Source organism: Bubalus bubalis, chromosome 8 (assembly GCF_019923935.1).
Source record: "Bubalus bubalis isolate 160015118507 breed Murrah chromosome 8, NDDB_SH_1, whole genome shotgun sequence".
NCBI lineage: Eukaryota > Metazoa > Chordata > Mammalia > Artiodactyla > Bovidae > Bubalus > Bubalus bubalis.
In genome coordinates, this window is record NC_059164.1 from 78498501 (window position 1) to 78517936 (window position 19436).

A 19436-nucleotide genomic window follows, 5' to 3' on the forward strand; every position below is an offset into this window, starting at 1 on the left:
GTAACCAGCACATTTTGCTCACCTTCTGAGGAAGGGCACGTGTATACAGATGTGTCCACTGGAGCAGCACTTTTCAAACTCCACTGTGCATATACATCACCTGGGGATGGTGATAAAATGTGCTTCCTGGTGGTATGGGTCTGGGGGGCTGAGGTTCTGCACTTCTGAGACGCCTCCAGGTCATTTCAGTGCTGCGGGTCCAGGGACCACATTCTGAATAGCAAGATCTTAGAGAACGTGATGGCCTAGCCCTGTTGTATGTGCCCTCTGTCCTTGACCATGCCACATGAACACTGCAAGAGGGATGCTGTGGGACAAGAAATGACCTTTGACTTTAATTCTCTTATACAGGATGCTCATTTTCAGCTCCCAAGGACCAGATTCCTGTTGTTCTGTGAGCCTCCCAATTAATTATTGTCACCTGACTTTTAAATTGGAGCTGTTCATTCCACAACTGTCCATGATTAAAATGCTCCTTTGGGGCCTACTGTGTAGCACAGGGAACTCCACTCAATATTCTATAATAGCCTGTATGCGAAAAGAATCTAAAAAAGAGTGGAAATATGTCTATGTATAACAGTTTCACTTTGCTGTACATCCAAAACTAACACAGCATTATAAATCAACTATACCCCAAAACAACAACAAAAAATTTTTTAATGTCCTTTTGGTTCAGAAAGTACATTTCCCATTTCATGAACACATGTACAAACTCACCTGTCTACAGTTGACAGAATCTGTGTTAAGGCTCAGAATGGCTTAAGCTGTACTGATGACAAGTACAGAACTGTGAGTTCTCTGCAGCAAACCACAAATTGCTGGTGCTCGTGTAGGCGCACATGTACTCTGGCTTACCCAGCAGTGTTTGCCCCTGCACAGCTCATATTCTCCATGCACACACTTCCCAGGGCTGGTTGTGCATGGTGGGGATAGTAGATAGAAGCAGCCTGAAATTTCTCAGTAAGGATTAACCCAGTCATACTTCTAGGAGTGGCTGGGCTCCAGCAACAGCTGCTGACTCACTTTTTTTCCCCCTCTGATTCAGTGCAGTGGATATACTTGCACAGTACCCAAGGAAGAAGTTTTGCCATTTGGACAAGATGCACACTTTAAAAATAAAACTGTAAAAGAGTGAGATCGGAGTTTGTTCTGCTTTGGATTTGGTTTTCCAGTGGGAAAAATGGAGACTCACCTCCATAGAATACTTGGGACTCCGTGAACGTGACTCTCAAGAACAGAGGGAAAGAAGGGTAGACAGGTCAGCTGACGATGGGCTTGTAATGATGCCTGGCTTCCAGAAATTTAGTGGGGCCACTGAAGGTGGTACCTCTAATTAAAGCATCTTATCATCTGCTTTTCATAGTGTTTGATGATAAGTATAAATAAAACATTTTTTATTAGTTCTGCATTTTTCGTCCTGCCTTACAGGAGGCCAATTAATACCCAAAGTCAAGTCATTCATATTTGTCTCTTGCAGTCCATGATTTTTGTATATATCTATCTTCATGATGTATGAAAAGTATGAAATATAAAGAAGAATAAATAAAAGATAATATAAGATATATAAAAGAATATTTTAAAAAGGATGAAATAATACCATTTGTAGCAACATGTTGGACCTAGAGATGATCTACTAATTGAAGTTAGTCAGACAGAGAAAGACAAATATATCACTTATAAGTGGACTCTAAAAAAAAAGATACAAATTAACTTATTTACAGGCTTCCCAGGTGGCACATTGATAAAGAATCTGGTTGCCATTGCAGGAGATGGTAGAGATGCAAGTTCCATCCCTGGGCTGGGAAGATCCCCTGGAGGAGGAAATGGCAACCCACTCTAGTATTCTTGCCTGAAAAATTTCATGGACAGAGCAACCTGGTGGGCTACAGTCCATGGGGTTGCAGAGTCAGATGAGATTGAGTGTGCACGCATGTGCGTATGTGCACACACACACTGTCACACAACTTATTTACAAAACAGAAATAGACTCATAGACTTAGAAAACAAACATGGTTTGGGAAATAGGGTAGGAGGGATAAATTAGGAATTTGGTGTTAATAGATACATACTACTATATGTAAAATAGATAAACACTGTACTGTATAGTACAGAGAACTATTAATATATTCTGTATCTTATAATACATATCCTGGGAAAGAATATGAAAAATGTGTATATATAACTGAATCACTTTACTATATATCTGAAACTAATATAATATTGTAAATCAACTATACTTAAGTAAATAAAAAGTATTTGAACACAAATATAAAAGCATACCTAGACCTGTTTCTAGAATGCCAGTGTTTCTACATTTTAATGATAAAACTAGCTTTTATTGATCTAATGTTATGTGCTAGGCACTTTCCATGCACCATCACCTTCACTCCTCCCAGCAACTTCCTGAAGAGGTGGAGCTGGGATTTGTATGTAGATCTTAGTGCCTCTGGAGCCCACCCTCAGGACTGCTATAGTATCCTGCAGCTTTGGCACATAAGTTGTCCAGTGGAAACCAATCATTATCCCCCTCTTATAGAGCTGACGCTTGCCAGTAAGTTGCTGGCAATACCAGATTGATAGGTATATTTCTTCTTGATTTTGAAATGAAAAAAGAAAGAACTTTAAAATTATGGAACACAAAATTGCAGCTTACCACCCAGCCATGTGCTATTAAATTCGGGCTGTGCTGCCTTTTCCACTCATGGCCCTGGGTCCTCCAGCTACCGAGAACTGACTCAGACCCTCTTGCCAGAAAGCTTAGGGAAGTATTTTAAATATGTTGGGAAGGTCATTGTAGTTACCTAAGTTGTCTGGTGGCTCAGAGGTTAAAGCGTCTGCCTCCAATGAGGGAGACCTGGGTTCGATCCCTGTGTCAGCAAGATCCCCTGGAGAAGGAAATGGTAACCCACTCCAGTATTCTTGCCTGGAGAATCCCATGGACGGAGAAGTCTGGCAGCCTACAGTCCACAGGGTCGCAAAGAGTCAGACATGACTGAGCGACATCAATTTCACTTTCACTTTTCAAGTTGTCTACTACTGTAAGAAATGTTAAAAAAAAAAAATGTGAACATACAGTGATTCTATATAGTCAGTCAGTTCAGTTGCACAGTCATGTCCAACTCTTTGAGACCCCACGGACTGCAGCACACCAGGCTTCCCTGTCCATCACCAACTCCCGGACCTTGCTCAAATTCATGTCCATCGAGTTGGTGATGCCATCCAGTCATCTCATCCTCTGTCGTCCCTTTCTCCTCCTGCCTTCAATCTTTCCCAGTATCAGGGTCTTTTCAAATGAATCAGTTCTTCACATCAGGTGGCCAAAGTATTGGAGTTTCAGCTTCAGCATCAGTCCTTCCAATGAATATTCAGGACTGATTTCCTTTAGGATGGACTGGTTGGATCTCCTTGCAGTCCAAGGGACCCTCAAGAGTCTTCTTCAACACCACAGTTCAAAAGCATCAATTTTTCGATGCTCAGCTTTCCTTATAGTCCAACTCTAACATCCATACATGACTACTGGAAAAACCAGAGCTTTGACTAGAAGGATCTTTGTTGGCAAAGTAATGTCTCTGCTTGTTAATATGCTGTCTAGGTTGGTTGTAGCATTTCTTCCAAAGAGCAAGCATCTTTAAATTTCATGGCTGCAGTCACCATCTGCATTGATTTTGAAAGTGAAGTCACTCAGTCGTGTCCAACTCTTTGTGACCTCATGGACTATAGCCTACCAGATTCCTCCTTCCATGTGATCTTCCAGGCAAGAGTACTGGAGTGGGTTGCCATTTCCTTCTCCAAGTGATTTTGAAGCCCAAGAAAATAGTGTCACTGTTTCCATTTGATATAAGACACTTTTATTTTGGGGAGCAAACAGAGGAATGAGTGTACAGATACATGCACATATATGAATTTAATCATTGTTTATTGGAATCTAGATGCTTTAAATGTTGTGCTAGTTTCTGCTGCACAGCAAAGTGGACCAGCTATATGTATACATATATCTCTTCTTTTTTGGATTTCCTTCCCATTTAGGTCACCACAGAGCACCTAGTAGAGTTCCCTGTGCTATACACAGGTAATCATTAGTTATCTATTTTATATGGAGCAGCAGCAGCAGCAGTGTATATATGCCAGTCTTAGTGAGTTCTTGAAACTAACCTCAAAAGTTTTATCATGTACTTGATTTTTTTTCTGTGCTTTTCCTTCAGTTTTATTTTCTAATCAATGATATCTGGGAAACTTCAGCAAAAGCACAGTTTGAGTTAAAAAAGTTTTCCTAGAACAAACCATGAAAGGAATGGCTCTGTGGGCTGCGTGACACATGGATTTTGGGGTATCTCAAGAAAAGCTTCTTGTTGACCTTCTTCCAACTGGTAACCATGCTTTTCTTGTCTCCTCTTCCATGCAGCTCCCCACGCCGGAGTCAGCCCAGCAGAATACTATCATCAGATGGCCCTGTTAGCCGGCCAGCGCAGCCCCTATGCAGACATCATTCCCTCTGCTGCCACCGCCGGCGCAGGGGCCATCCACATGGAGTATCTTCATGCCATGGATAGTAAGTGGCAGGGCTGTCTTCTGTACCCCGGGCATGGCCAAGCTAATGCATGAAAGGGAGAGGAAGGTACTAAGATGAGTTGATTACCTAACTTTCCAAAGCAGAGAAGGAGGAGGCACCACTAGTATTGGGGCTCTGGTTTGCTTGGTTTGCCAGGAAGTTCCCGCAGACTTGGCCATTGAAACTTGCCCATTAGCTCACCTTACGTCAATGAACTGAAAGATGCAGGCGATTATAATTTGGCAGATTCACAAAAACACTAGTCGGCTCTGATTGTCTTGGTAGCAGAATAAAGGAATGTATTTGATTAGATGAACATGCTCATGACCAATCATTTCTTGATTTTATAGATTCTATGCTTTAAAAATTAACTTAAAAAAAGAGACCTATACTTGATTTCATGTTTTTAATGGGCTTATTTTTTTCTTATTTTCCTCCTATGTTTTCTTTTTAAAAAAATGTTATTTTAAGCAACTGTAGGTCTTATTTATTTAATTTACTTTTGGCTATGTTGAGTCTTCATTGCTTTGTGCAGGCTTTCTCTAGTTGTTGCAAACAGGGGCTACTCTTTGTCATTGTGTGCACTCCTGTGTTTTCTTTATGTTAACAAATTCTGTCTCACTGAGACCTCTTATATAGGAAACAAAAATCATTTCCACATCAGAAAGGGCTACTCGTAGTACCTAGCAGTGGAGGAAACTGGGATCATTGGATGCACTTTAAATGACTTACTTTTGGACACCTCAAGGCTTATGATGAGTCTTTAGTGCCACTTCTCTAGACTAGAGGTACAGATGAGAACCTGTGATTATCATTTCTCAGAACATCTAAGAGTTTTTATCCTTTAGGTTCACATCCATTTACTAGGTGCCAGGAAGTGAAGCCAAAGTGTCATCCGAGGTATACATAATGAAACCCTTTGAATACGAAGATAATGTGAGTTTGAGTAGGACGTATGATAAAGTTTTGTTTGTTTCTTCTAGTAGCAGTGATTAACTTGTGCTTCTCTATCTAGAGGCTGTTTGGATTCTTCTGTGATGATGAGTGGACCTTGGTCCACTCTCTAGCAGTGGTTAACAGTTCAGCTCTCAGATTTACAATAGACAGAAGATGATTGGTCCACACAGTGTAAAACCTACAGCTCTGGTCCCCTTAACGTCATGAAGTAACTTAGCTGGGTTACATAGGAGCACTGCTTGGGTGGGTTTCCATTGGGGAGTTCATTACCTCACCCAAAGTGAAAAAAATATGTTACATCTTCCACAGGGATTTTGTGGTTCTGCTTTGTAGAAGAAAGAGTTTCCATTGCAGATTCATCATGACCACATTTCAATTAGGGGTTGTTGGGGAAAAAAAAAAGTTGAGTGTTATTATGCAAATCAGTTATTTAAAAATCTGCAAATAAAGAATTAAAATAAGAGAGACTCCTTGGAAGGTCAACCCATATTACCTTCTCTATTTGATGAGAATGTGTTTAGTCAGGCAATGGCGGTTTTTATCTAAATAAAGGATGAAGCTACCCTTTTACTTAGTAAAAACTAATTAAAGGCATTTTAATTTGCCAGAGTATATGGTAAATTGATTGTCATTAAGTAGGAATTTAGATATCCTATTATTCATCACATAAAAAGAAACCTCCTTTTTCTTTGTCAGAATCTTTCATTAGAATAGAGAAACAAAACAATTAACAGAAAGCCAGAGCCGGGAAATCTGTGTTGGAACAATGAGACTTCTCAGGCTTATATTTAGGAGGAAACAGGGTGATCAATAGAGACCTGGGCCACTTCTCTTTCAGCTGCTTTGAAATCCTCACCTTGTAGTTTAGCTGTTCCCTTCAACAAGGGATCCCAAATCACTGTCCTAAACGCTGATTACTTTCTTTGCTTAGTTGCTAGGGGTTGGGAAGAGCATAATAAAGGATTGGAAAGCATTTAAAAAGTACTATATCCCCGCCCTCTGAAGTAGTTGAAATAGCATTTAGCTTAACAGAACATAAATAGAACGTTCTTCTGTTTTATTTTTTTTTAATCATTTTATTTATTTAAGTGGCTGTGCCAAATCTTAGTTGTGTCATGGCATGCGGCATTTTTTTTAAGTTGTATCATGCAGGATCTTTAGTTGCCTCATGCAGGCTCTTAGTTGCAGTATGTGGGATCTAGTTCCCTGACAGGGGATCAAACCCAGGCCCCTTGCATTGGGAGCATGGAGTCTTGTTCACTGGACTCCCAGAGAAGTCCCCTGTTCTTATGTATTAAATATAAAACCTATGAGAATTTTTTCAAGGGAGAAGCGAAATGAGGTTAAATTTCTGCATTGGCTCTGCAGTAGTGAAAGCAGAGCCAGCCTGGGATCGAGTGCGTCATTCTACTCCACTGTAAGAAATCTTCAGGACTCATCGGTTGGGAGAAAAGCAGCAGTAAACTGGGCTAGGACGAGCACCTGACTTTTAAATGTGCCAACAGTGGGCTTACCAGGGGTGCAGCCAGCTTCGGGTTAGAGTATTCCTGTGTTGGGCATTAGAATGAACAAGCCTGTTTTATGGCTCTAATTCCACCTTTTGGGATTCTAGTGACTTAAAGATAGGAGAGCAAGTAATCCCTATAAGGAATATCCTAGAGAAATCCTAAATGCTCCTGAAAACCACACTGTATATATGGTGGAACTGACTTAAGTAAGTGCCCATCTTGGAGGGGAAAACAGAGGAGATGGACTAACCAGGCCCTAGGGAACCACGAGCTTCCATGAAAGGCCTTGGGCTGTATCTTCAGATGATGTGAGGGGATATAGGCCCCAGTGTTTCATAGCATCAGATGAGCTCCTCATCTAGTTAGTGATCTAAATCAGGGCATCAGCTCTGTCTGGAATGTCCTGCTACTTCTAACTCTGCCAGGGATCATTGAGTCTCATTGAGAATGATTACTGTCAAGGATGATATGGAAGTTGACCAGAAGTCTGGTTTTTCCTTGGAGTCCTTTGGAAGTGGAATGCATTTCTTCATTGAAAAACTTCTTTGATGAGATTATCCTCTCATAGTGAGTAAATATGAAACATTTATGTGTAAAGCTGATGTCATAATAAAAGATGCTGGTTTAGGCAATAAAAGCTGTGAACACAGTGGGACTGCTGTTTTTGTACTCACATGGCCTAAATCATGTGGGTCATGAAACTTCTAAATGAAGAAATTCAATTTTCAATGTGCCTGAAAGAAGGATTTGAGTAGGGACCACATTTGTCATTCAAATTGGTTTACCAGTTTTATATTCATGGATGGTACTAAGTTCCAGTTTATGATTTATTTTTTATTAGCCATAAAGTATGTCTATTTATCTCTATAATAATATCTGTAAGTCTTTCATAGTCATCTATTGCATTTCATTAAATTATCTTAAATCATTTTGGATTGTTATCTTGTGTCAAAGTTCACCTCTGATGAAGAAAATATTCCCAATTAGTTTTCTATAGACCAGGTACCCAGACATTTTTCTATAAAGAAGTCTTACCCTCTACTACTGTTTTCTATGTACCCCCAAATTGCCATGTCCCTGTAAGCAGATGTACCCATTCTTTGAAACAGAAACCCTCCATTCTTTCTCAAAAGTAATTATATTTGATTTGCCTCTTACCTAGTAGGATTATATTCTCATTCTATTCTCATTAAGTCATTAAACTTAGTTTGCTCACTCTCTAATGTAAATGTGACCTTAGAAAAGGCAGGAGTGGGCTTGTGGGCCCCATTTATAGTTATGCTCTGAAATCTAGATCTCTTAACATCTACCAAATTGCAGGCAAATGGGCATTTAATTTTTCACTCTCTGTGTAACAAGCATTGTATTAAGTTGACAGGCATTTCAGTGTGAGTTACTAACCTCTAGAACAGAGCTTCATCAGTGGAACCTTCTTGAAGTCTCAAAACTCTAATAAATGCATAGAATTAATTGATTGATTAATTGATCGATCTAATAACCAGAGAATTAAAATTGACTCATGTTATCTTATTATAATGCTTAGAGGGTCCCTCCCAACCTGCCCTTGGAGAATGGGTAAACAAACCACAGTCCCAAGCTTTTAAATGTTTCTTGGGACTTAGGCTGTTAGACAATGAGGAATTTAAGGCAGGGTCCTTCAGTTTTGGCACTACTAGGACTAGATGACTCTCATGATGGGGGCCTGCCCTGCACATCCCTGGGTGTGCAGTAGCTTCCCTACCCTCTCGATGTTTCTAGCACCCCCTGAGTTGTGATAACCCAAATATCTCCAGATGTTGTCACATGTCCTCTGGGGGCAAAATCTATTCCCACCCCTCCATCGAGAACCATTAATTTAGGATAATGTATTTGTCAGTTTTTTAGTAAAGCCGTAAATAGTCCGTGATCAGATAGCTACAGAAATCATGGGGAAATGAAGGCATAACTAAGCTGGATTTTTTTTATCTTAGGATTCTTTAATTCATTTTTCCCCTTTGGCTCATTGCTTTAAAGCCATGCGTGTTGGGAGTTGGGAGGATGGGCGCGATGTGACTGTGGGAACCACCGTCTTTGTCGCTTGTGGTGAATTAATGATGAGAATATCTAAGCAGCCGTCAGATTCATAAATCAGTGGAAATGAGAGGGATAACACATAAAAGTCTTTCCCTTTTGTTTAGCAATTTATCATTTTGCCTGCACATTAATAAACAAAGCTCCCCTGAGGTAAGTCCCTGGAAGATAAATATTTCTCCCTAATTCCCTCAATTGTAGCCAGTAGAACACAAGCGGGAAGAGAAGGGTACTTGTCATCACTGGTCGCTGGCTTCTCATCCTCCAGTTCTTCCATGTGGGGTAACAGGAATAGATAACAGGTACCAAGTCCAGCCACAGGTAATCAGATTCTGTTTTGTTTATATAACAGGCACCAGATTCCCCAGCCCTAGGCTGTCAGCCCGGCCGAGCCGAAAACGTACACTCTCCATATCGCCTCTGTCCGATCATAGCTTTGACCTTCAGACCATGATAAGGACATCTCCCAACTCCTTGGTCACGATTCTCAATAATTCCCGCAGCAGCTCTTCAGCAAGTGGCTCCTATGGCCACTTATCTGCAAGTGCAATCAGGTATGTATTTTCCCTAAATCCATGATACGTTTCTTTAATAAAACACCACTGCTTGCCTGCACCTGTGTTTGGGGTACTGACTGCCTACAAGGTAGAATTATAACAGAACACTGGGACTGACCTGAGATGGGGATCCAGGTTAAATTTCACTACAGTGGGTTCCAGAGCCAATTATTGTGCCGAAAAGACTTATTTTGCAGATGTTAGTTAGCAGCCCTTAAAAAGAAATAGTAGTTCTTTGGGAATGAAGAAATCCACTCCATAGAGACAGTGAGAATGGGGATCTTTTTTCCCCTTACTGGTTATAGTTCCCGAGAGGAAAAACCGACTTCGTACCTGGTTTGGGGACAATTGCAAAGACAGGACACAAATCAAAAGACCAGATGTGAGTCTTGTCTCACAGGGGAAAGGTGTGTTTTGAGAGGAAGAAAGAAAAAGGGACATCAGGGTGGATTTTTTTTGACCCTATTGAGCAGCGTGTGGGATCTTAGTTCCCCAAACAGTAATTGAACCTGTGCCCCCTGCATTGGGAGTTCAGAGTCTTAGCCACTGGACCACCAGGGAAGTCCTGACAGCAGGACTTTTTCGGATGGCTTTTGCATCCACTCTTTGATAGTGAGTCTTGGCGGTGATTTCCGGGAGGTCTGGAGCCCCGTAGGCTGCCTGCGTGGAGGGGGTGGGTCTCCGTCACCCTCGGGTTTGCACGTTGTGTCCTTCTTACCATGAGCCTGTGAAGACTGTCGTTTTGTACCTCTGGGCCTTAGGGGAGGTGTTTAACTTTCCAGTGACTGTTGATTGTTGGGTTTTGGAATACCAAGGGTTTTTTTTGTCATTCTGTTTTTAAATAAATCTCTTTCAAACTTCAAAAAACAGGGTTTTTAGTCTAAAGGAATTGATGCAACTTCCATGATGGATATACATATTAGAAAAACTCTAACAGTCCAGAAAAATGTTGGCAGTAGTCACATACAATATATACTGGAAATGATGAATACCATTATTTTTTCTGTAAGTTTCCATCACAGTTTTAATTCTTTGCTAGTTCAGTTATCAGCAGTCTCCTTTGGCAGGCACATTCAGTTCAGTTCAGTTCCTGTTGTGTCTGACTCTTTGCCACCCCATGGACTGCAGCATACCAGGCTTCCCTATTCATCACCAGCTTCCAGAGCTTGCCGAAACTCATGTCCATCGAGTCGGTGATGCCATCCAACCATCTCATCCTCTGTTGTCCCCTTCTCCTGCCTTCAATCTTTCCCAGCATCAGGGTCTTTTCCATTGAGTCAGTTCTTTGCATCAGGTGACCAAAGTATTGGAGTTTCAGCTTCAGCATCAAGCGTTCAAATATTATAAATCTCCATTTTGATATGATGTCATTTTTCTACTGCATCTGTTCTTTTAATATTGTCAAGAAAGTATGGAAACATGGAACAGAACAAATAACTCGTTTACATGACAGACTTGTGGTGCTGGAGAACTCCTGAGAGTCTCTTGAACAGCACAGAGATCAAACCAGTCAATCCTAAAGAAAATCAACCCTGAATATTCATTGGAAGGATTGATGCTGATGCTGAAGCTGTAGTATTTCGGTTACCTGATGTGAAGAGACGACTCACTGGAAAAGACCTTGATGCTGGGAAAGATTGAAGGCAGGAGGAGAAGGTGGAGACAGAGGACGAGATGGTTGGATAGCATCACTGGCTTCTATGATGTGAATTTGAGCAAACTCTGGGAAATGGTGAAGGACAGGGAAGCCTGACAGGGAAGTGCTGCAGTCCATGGTGTTGCAAAGAGTCTGACTTGACTGAGTGACTGAATAACAACAACAACAAGATAGCAATTGGTGCCTACAGAGGGGTCCTGGGGTAGTTTCAGTATTAGCTGATGTGGTCTTAAGATACGCTTTAAAGTCAGGCAGAACTGTAGTCAGATTCCAGCTTTGCCATCAGCTGTGCAAACCATACTTGCCTATCGGCTCGGAAGTTCTGTCTTCACATTTGTAAACTACAGACAAGATTTCCGCTATAGAGGAAAGGGGTAACTTTTATTAAAGCTGGTGTGGATGGTCAGTACCTGGATGTAGACTGCTATCTAAGGGCAGAACCTCAGGAGAACTGGCCTTGATGATCCATCCAGAAGATGAGCCACCAGGGCCTGGCCATGCTATGCTGTGATCACCCCAGTTTGGCTCTGAGGAGTGTGCCCATCTCCAACCATGGCCTGGCTGCTTTGCACTCCTGGCAAATTTCCCTGGGATCATAGATTGCCACTGATCATATCTCAGTCTGCTGAAATCATATAATTATTATGTGACTTGCCTAGAACTCATAGCATCAAAGTGGTGGAAATGGGGCACACAGTGAAATTCACAGGAGTGATATTTATTTCTTCATTTGAGTTTTCATTTCATCTTTGTTTTTCTTCCCTTGTGCTCTCTGTCCAGCTACTGTGACTTTATAAGGCCTCTGAAGGATTTAGATTAGAAAATGGTGCCAGATGGTCATGATGCTGTCTTTAATTTGTACCCCCCATCTTCACCAGCTTCTTAATCTCCTCCCCTTCTCCAGATAATTTAGTATCAGTCCTTAAGAAACTGCCAGTATCCTGACTTGGAATGGTCGTTGTCCCCTGCCACCAAGGAGCTACAACAGACCTGATTATTCTCATTGAAGCTGGAAGCAGAGACCCTAATTCAGTCCCCAAGAGACCTGTTTGCAGTCAAATGGCTAGGGCCATCAGGGTCTCAGGTCACCCTTGCCTCGGCTCCTCGCCAGTCCCTCTTCACTCTTGCAGCCTGACCTCTCGTTCTTCAATACACAGCCACTGTGTGTTAGGATAAGGCATAGCTTTGGATGCATAGAAAGTAATACAGATAGCCCAGGATGAGGTCGCCTTGCCATAACAATACATTTATTAGAAGAATTACGATCGGCACCACCTGCCAGGCTTTTAGCTGGAATAACCTTAGTGCTTCGCTAGCCCTGTTCCAAGTTTCACTTTGCGAAATCTGAAGACTGACTGGAGGACTCCTCAGTAAGTGGGAGGACTGGTGGGTGACAGGGAAGGAAGCTGCATGAAGAAATCTACACAGGGTAACTTTCTCAGGAGGGAAAGATGCAGAAGTGAAGGTGAACTTAGCATGCATCTCATCTCTGCTTTGTACCCAGGGGTGTGGTTGGTGTGAGATGCTCTCACTGATTTCATCTCATGGCAGTTTTGGAAAGCATAGTGTTACTCTTGTTTTATGCATAAGCACAGAGGGTCTTTGTGAGACAACCAGCCGTCCAATCATTTGCTTTTTAATTTGCACCAGACACATTTGACTTGGGCGTGTTTTCTAATCGTAATCTCCTTCTCATGTGGACAGTGCATATAGTAATGGTGTCAGTTCAGTTTCTAAAGATATTTTTCAATGTGTGAAGACACACGTTCAGTTTTCTAACAAGTGTCCTTCACATGCATGTTCCAGTTCCAGTGCTCTTCTCCAAGAGGCTGATAAGAGCATGGACCTCTGTTTAAAATCCCCCTGCTGACTTGCTCATCTGGTACTTTGCTATATGTCTCCCTCCACTAGGACGCAAAGGCCAGAAGGTCTAGGACTGTGATACCTTGTTCATGGCCACACTCCCACACCATTACATCTGTGCCCTGTCACCTTGACAGCACTCCGCAGACATTTCTGGAGTGAGTGAATGAAGGAGCTCTTTAATGAGCCATTAAAATTGTAATCACCCTCCTTATTAAAAGGAACTTTCTGTGTGGTGGATGAATGATTTTTGTTGTCAGAAAGTTATAGTCTGTATGAATAGTAATGTATCCATAAGTTGATAGATATATAGAAATGCAGAGGGATGAATACAAAATAAAGGGCTAAAAAAGCAAATGTCCATCTTCAGTTTGTATATGGTTCTTGCATGTGTGCCTGCTAAGTCGCTTTAGTTGTGTCTGACTCTTTGTGACCCTATGGACTGTAGCCTACCAGGCTCCTCTGTCCATGGGATTCTCCAGGCAAGAATACTGGAGTGGGTTGCCATGCCCTTCTCCAGGGGATCTTTCCCACTCAGGGATCAAACTCAAGTCTCTTATGTCTCCTGGATTGGCAGGCAGTTTCTTTACAGTGGTGCCACCTGGGAAGCCCATTTGATTCTTATGTTGATGTATTTACTTAATAATTTAGGATGCTATAAAAATTCCATATAGACTACATATTTAATCATAAAAACCCATCTACATGTTAAGAAATGGTTCCTGATTATGTCTGACTTATTAAGACATATTGTCCAAATGTACATCACAAGTATTTTTTATATCATAACTAAGACAATCATTTAAAAAAATAACTCTGTGCACTGGGAAAGGATGTTGTGAAATACTGTCTCAAAAAGTTTTAAATTCACCATCACCCTGAATGCCATCTAAGACTTGATGAGTCACATTTATCCAATACAGTCTGTATCCTCTGTATGGTGAAGGCCAGTTTTTATCCAGTTAATAGTGTTAAATTAGAAATAGTTTGACCTCTGCTAATACCTTCCCCTAGAAATAGAGGAAAGATTGTTTCAACTGACTCTCATCTTCCATTTTCTAGGAAACCTAGATGAAATGAAGAAGTGAGTAATCCATTCATTTCTAACCCATCAGTTATAGCTTTCTCACTGTGGGTTTAATGGCAAAAATGAAGATGTCTTCATATCCTTAGCAGTTTCAGGTCTGGCTCAGCTAGCACAGACATCTCGGTGAAAATGAGAGTTGAGTGCCCAGAAGTGCAGCCTCACAAATGAGGGTGTGTTTTCTGTGGCCAGTACTGACCAGCTCTGCCTGGTGACCAGAGAACGGAAGCATCAGCCCTGCTGGAGGCCCCTGGAGTTGGTGCAGTTGGCAGGTCCAGTGCCGTTTCCTGAGCAGAGTAGGAACCAGTTCAGCTTTCACAGCAGCTTGATACTGCTTTGTTACCTGCTATGAGTCAACTCATTTGTGTCTGAGAAACAACTCGAAATGACTTGGGTGGGAAACACTGAAAAATAGATGAATGAATCCAGAGCCAAATAACTCAAGTCCTTAAAACTCTGATTGCATCTTCTAAAAATTATGAGACAACCTTCTCTTCCCCTAGAATCAGTGAAAATAATAAATCCTGACTAAAAAGGATACTTTTCATTTATTCCCAGATGTGACCATTGGTTTTAGGAAGTACTTGATTTAATCTAGTACTCACTTATCCCCCAAGTATTTTACTGCAGTTTCAACTGTGCGCTGGTCACTGTGCTGGGCATGAGGGCTGCATAGATGAATGAGAGACATGATTCCTGTCCTCATGGAACTCATGGAAGGGAAAGGCTTCCAATCAGATACGAAGTTAGGATGTTTGGAGATTACCAGCGGCCTAGGTAGCAGATGAGGCAAAGCACAAGGTTGGAGGTGGGCAGGATCAGGTGGTGTACAGTGTGGACTGCTGATCCAAGGCCTATAGGAAGGCTTCGGGCCCCAGCGAGGGTGTGTTGTTTTAGAGACCAGGGAGCTCAGGGAGGTTTGTGGACTGAATCAAAGGCACTTAGCTACTTACTTGGCCAAACCTGCCAGGTCTAACTGTGGATCTCCTTTTCTGTTTCCCTTCTTTCTCTTAAAAATCCTCCCGTGGGACACATGACTAAAGGGATTGGTAGGAAGTGCTATTTATAATAGGAATATAATCATGTCTGGTGATGCTTTTAAAAAATGGATGATGTTTTTCTAACTATGTCTGCATAACTGGCCAGTTACATGATTTAGGTTGTTGTTGTTGTGCTTGTGTTCAGTCATGTCCGACTCTTTGTGACCATTTACCATTAACTTCACGGTAAATGAAGTTAATTTACCATGTTAGTTTCAAGTATACAGCAAACCGATTCAGTTATATAGATGTGTGTGTGTGTGTGTGCATGCGCACGCGGGTGCATGTGTATTCTTTTTCATATATTTTTCCATTATGGATTATTATAAGATATTGAGTATAGGTCCCTGTGCTATATATTAAGTACTTATTGTTTATCCATTTTATATATAGTAGTATGCATATATTAATCCCAAGCCTTCTAGTTCATTCCTTCCAGCCTTGCTGTCCCCTTTGGTAACCATTACTTTGTTTTCTTTGTCTATGATTCTGTTTCTCTTTTGGTAAATAAGTTCATTTGTGTGTTTTTAGATTCCACATTTAAAAGATATCATATGATATTTGTCTTTCTCTATCTCCCTTAACTTCACTTAGCACGATCGTCTCTGGGTCCATCCATGTTGCCGCAAATGGCATTGTTTCATTCTTTTATGGCTGAGGAATATTCCATTGTGTATATATACCACATCTTTATCCATTCCTCTGTCAGTGGACGTTTAGACTGCAGCATGAAGTTTGCTAATCCCAGTGCCCAACCTGAAGAAATGCATTATGAAAGCATCACATGAGTTTCTTCTAAGTATCTTTTAAAAATTCATATCTGAACAGAACTGACCAAATTCGGGCCATTGCAAAAATGTGTTTATAGGTTGCTAGCATTGATTTTACTTTAAAAATATTTCCTAATAATCTATAGCTGCCACATATTCATCATTCCTCCTCACTTTGGGTAAGAGAGGGTGCCTTTGTGAGGGTGCCTCGGGCTTTCCTGTGACCACCCGCGTCAGGACTCCGCAGTGGTTCACACATCAACCTCAGGCCAGCCCAACTCCAAGCTGAGCTCTCCAGGTCAGGGAGGGGTTCTAGAGATGAATCTGGAAACTGATGATGAGCCTTTCTGTTGAAGCCAATGTAGATAAAATGCATGGAGTATTAATCACTCTGTCCTGGGCAACCCCCTACACCCTGACCCCACATTCACACAGAGGACCTGTGGTATGGAGACTCAATGGAAGGAGATGTTCCATGCAGCTCTAAGGAAAGCGTATGTTTTTTTTTAGGGAATGGGTAGATGCCATGTGGACTCAAGTCATTAAACAGTAAGATAGAAACTTTGACCTGTAAGCATGACATGGCAGGGTGATCCAACCTCTTGCCATCTTTCTTATAGTTCCAAGTCTTTAAAATTCACTTTTACTTAGAAACAGGTCTTTTAAATATTGTAATCAGCTCTATTTACTCTCCTAGTATAAAAGACTACAGCAGGACACATCCCCTAGTGTGTATTAATCACTCAGTCATGTCCCACTCTTTGTGACCCCATGGACTGTAGCCCACCAGGATCCTCTGCCCATGGAATTCTCCTGGCAAGAATACTGGAGTGGGTTGCCATTCCCTTCTCCAGGGGATTGTCCTGACCCAGAGATTGAACCCGGGTTTCCTGCATTGCAGTCAGATTCTTTACCATCGGAGCCATTCAGCTTTATTCATTGTACTATTATTAATTTATCCAGCCCATCCCTATCCTCTTCAGTTCAGTTCAGTTCAGTCACTCAGTCTTGTCTGGCTCTTTGCAACCCTATGGACTGCAGCACGCCAGACTTCCCTGTCCATCACCAACTCCTGGAGCTTGCTCAAACTCATGTCCATAGAGTTACTGATGCTATCCAACCATCTCATCCTCTGTCGTCCCCTTCTCCTCCCGCCTTCAATCTTTCCCAGCATCAGGGTCTTTTTCAGTTAGTCAGTTCTTCGTATCAGGTGGCCATATTATTAGAGCTTCAGCTTCAGCATCAGTCCTTCCAATGAACATTCTGGACTGATTTCCTTTAGGATTGACGGATTTGATCTCCTTGCAGTCCAAGGGCCTCTCAAGAGTCTTCTCTAACACCACAGTTCAAAAACATCAATTCTTCGGCGCTCAGCTTTCTTTATAGTCCAGCTCTCACATACATACATGACCACTGGAAAAACCATATCTTTGACTAGACAGACCTTTGTCTGCAAATAACATCTTTGCTTTGTAATATGCTGTCTAGGTTGGCCATAACTTTCCTTCCAAGGAGTAACTGTCTTTTAATTTCATGGCTGCAGTCACCATCTGCAGTGATTTTGGAACCCCCCCAAAATAGAGTCTGTCATTGTTTCCATTATTTCCCCCTCTGTTTGCCCTGAAGTGATGGGACTGGATGCCATGATCTTAATTTTTTCATCCTCCACTATATGTAGAGTTCCTGAAGTGTTTCTAAAATACATTATGGATTTGTCTCATATGCTATTTTATTATTATAATTTTAAACATTATTTATTTACTTATTTATTTTACAGTAGGTCCTTGTTGGTTATTTGTTTTAAATATAGAAATATGTACATATCAGTCCTAAACTTGCATGCTATTTTAACTGGTTTTAATATATTTGACTTGAATATTAATGACTTTGAAATACCTGTATGTATAGTAGGGTTGAATACATCTTAACGATTGATCTTCTACAATATGAACTTTTAGTGTCTCCCACTTATATGTCATTTCCATGATTTATTATCAATTTACAGATAGATTAGAGGAGTTCTTTACAAATGTTGACTCATATCACTTACTTGGTGTGAAAAGAAGAATATTTTTTGTGAAAGTCAAGCATGTGTATGGATTTCAAAGTTATATATATCAATTATAATTAATATGTAACTTTCCAGTTACAAATAATTATTTTATTCTTAGGATATATAAAAGGGGTCTGTGAAAAGTACTCAGCTAAAACTTATTGAATTAGTGAATAAGGGAGTGGATTTTATGGTATTTATTAAAAATTTTTAAAATTGAAGTATAGTTGATTTACAGTGTTGTGTCAATTACTGCTATACAGCAAACTGATTCAGTTATTCAGTTATGTACATTAATATTTATTAGTTGCTTAACATCCTTTCTTTCTACTTACACCCCAGATTTCAACCAGATTGGCCACAGTTGTTGAAACTCTGAGGCAGAAGAGTTCCAGATAAGGGAGAGATTTCTGGGCTATTTACTGCAATATTAAGAGGAGACCCAGTTTGCAAAATATGACTCCACTTTGTGAAAGAATGTTGACAAAACATTACTTCTGATTTGTGATGGAGAATAAATGCATCAAAACTTTCTTAACGATTCAGACTTTGGGAATTTTAATGTTAAAGTTTTGGAAAATAGTGGTTCCCACTGAGACTATAATTTGCTGATCGCTTTGAATTCAGAGCGGAGTTAAAACTTTTAGTTCAGTTGGTTAGTTCTTTTGGTTCAGTTAAAAGAACTGAACTTTTAGCTCAGCTCAGAGCAAAGACTTAAAGGGAAACTGAGTCAGTAGTTAGCGTGATTTAGAATTCTGCCCCGAGCCACTGCCTATAGTGACATGCGTGCTTCCTCTCAGGTATTATATAAAACAAGTCTTCCAGAACCCTTATCAGTTTTGATGGGTAGAAATTATGTTTGGTGGATGAAGACACCACACACACTATGATAAGGGATCAAAAATTCACATTTTTCTCAATTCCTTCTCTTGAGAAAACTACAGGGCAAATTAACATTAATTAATTTCTTCTAACTTTTTTTTTCCTTTTCTAATTTTTTAAAAATTTTGCTGGAGTATAGTCAATTTATAATGAGTGTCAGTTACAGGTGTGCAGTATAGTGATTCAGTTATACATATGTACATATTCATTTGTTTTCAGATTCTTTTTCCCATAAAGGTTATTACAGAATATTCTAATTGTTGTCCTAGAAAGTGTTTCTCAGAGTGTCTCTCTGGAAGCTCCTGCAAATATTGCCACCAACCATACCTGGGGTGGGACTTTTGAAACTCACATTCACATATTAACAATTCCAGGGAATCCCAGGGCTGTACTCCTCAGACTTTATGACCTTGACACTTTCTTTTCCTCCATAACACTTGATTGTG

At 40.8% G+C, this 19436-nt stretch overlaps 1 protein-coding gene across 7 annotated transcripts in view; it reads left to right on the forward strand.

Moving 5' to 3' along the window:
• The window catches only part of GLI3 (GLI family zinc finger 3), a 318757-nt gene that overhangs the window by 213848 nt on the left and 85473 nt on the right, over window positions 1-19436 (forward strand). For all 7 annotated transcript variants that reach the window (XM_025291389.2, XM_025291388.2, XM_025291391.2 and 4 more), the window contains 2 exons: window positions 4403-4549; window positions 9437-9638. In XM_025291389.2, coding sequence (XP_025147174.1) covers window positions 4403-4549; window positions 9437-9638 — 349 coding nt within the window. The remainder of the gene's footprint in view (window positions 1-4402; window positions 4550-9436; window positions 9639-19436) is intronic.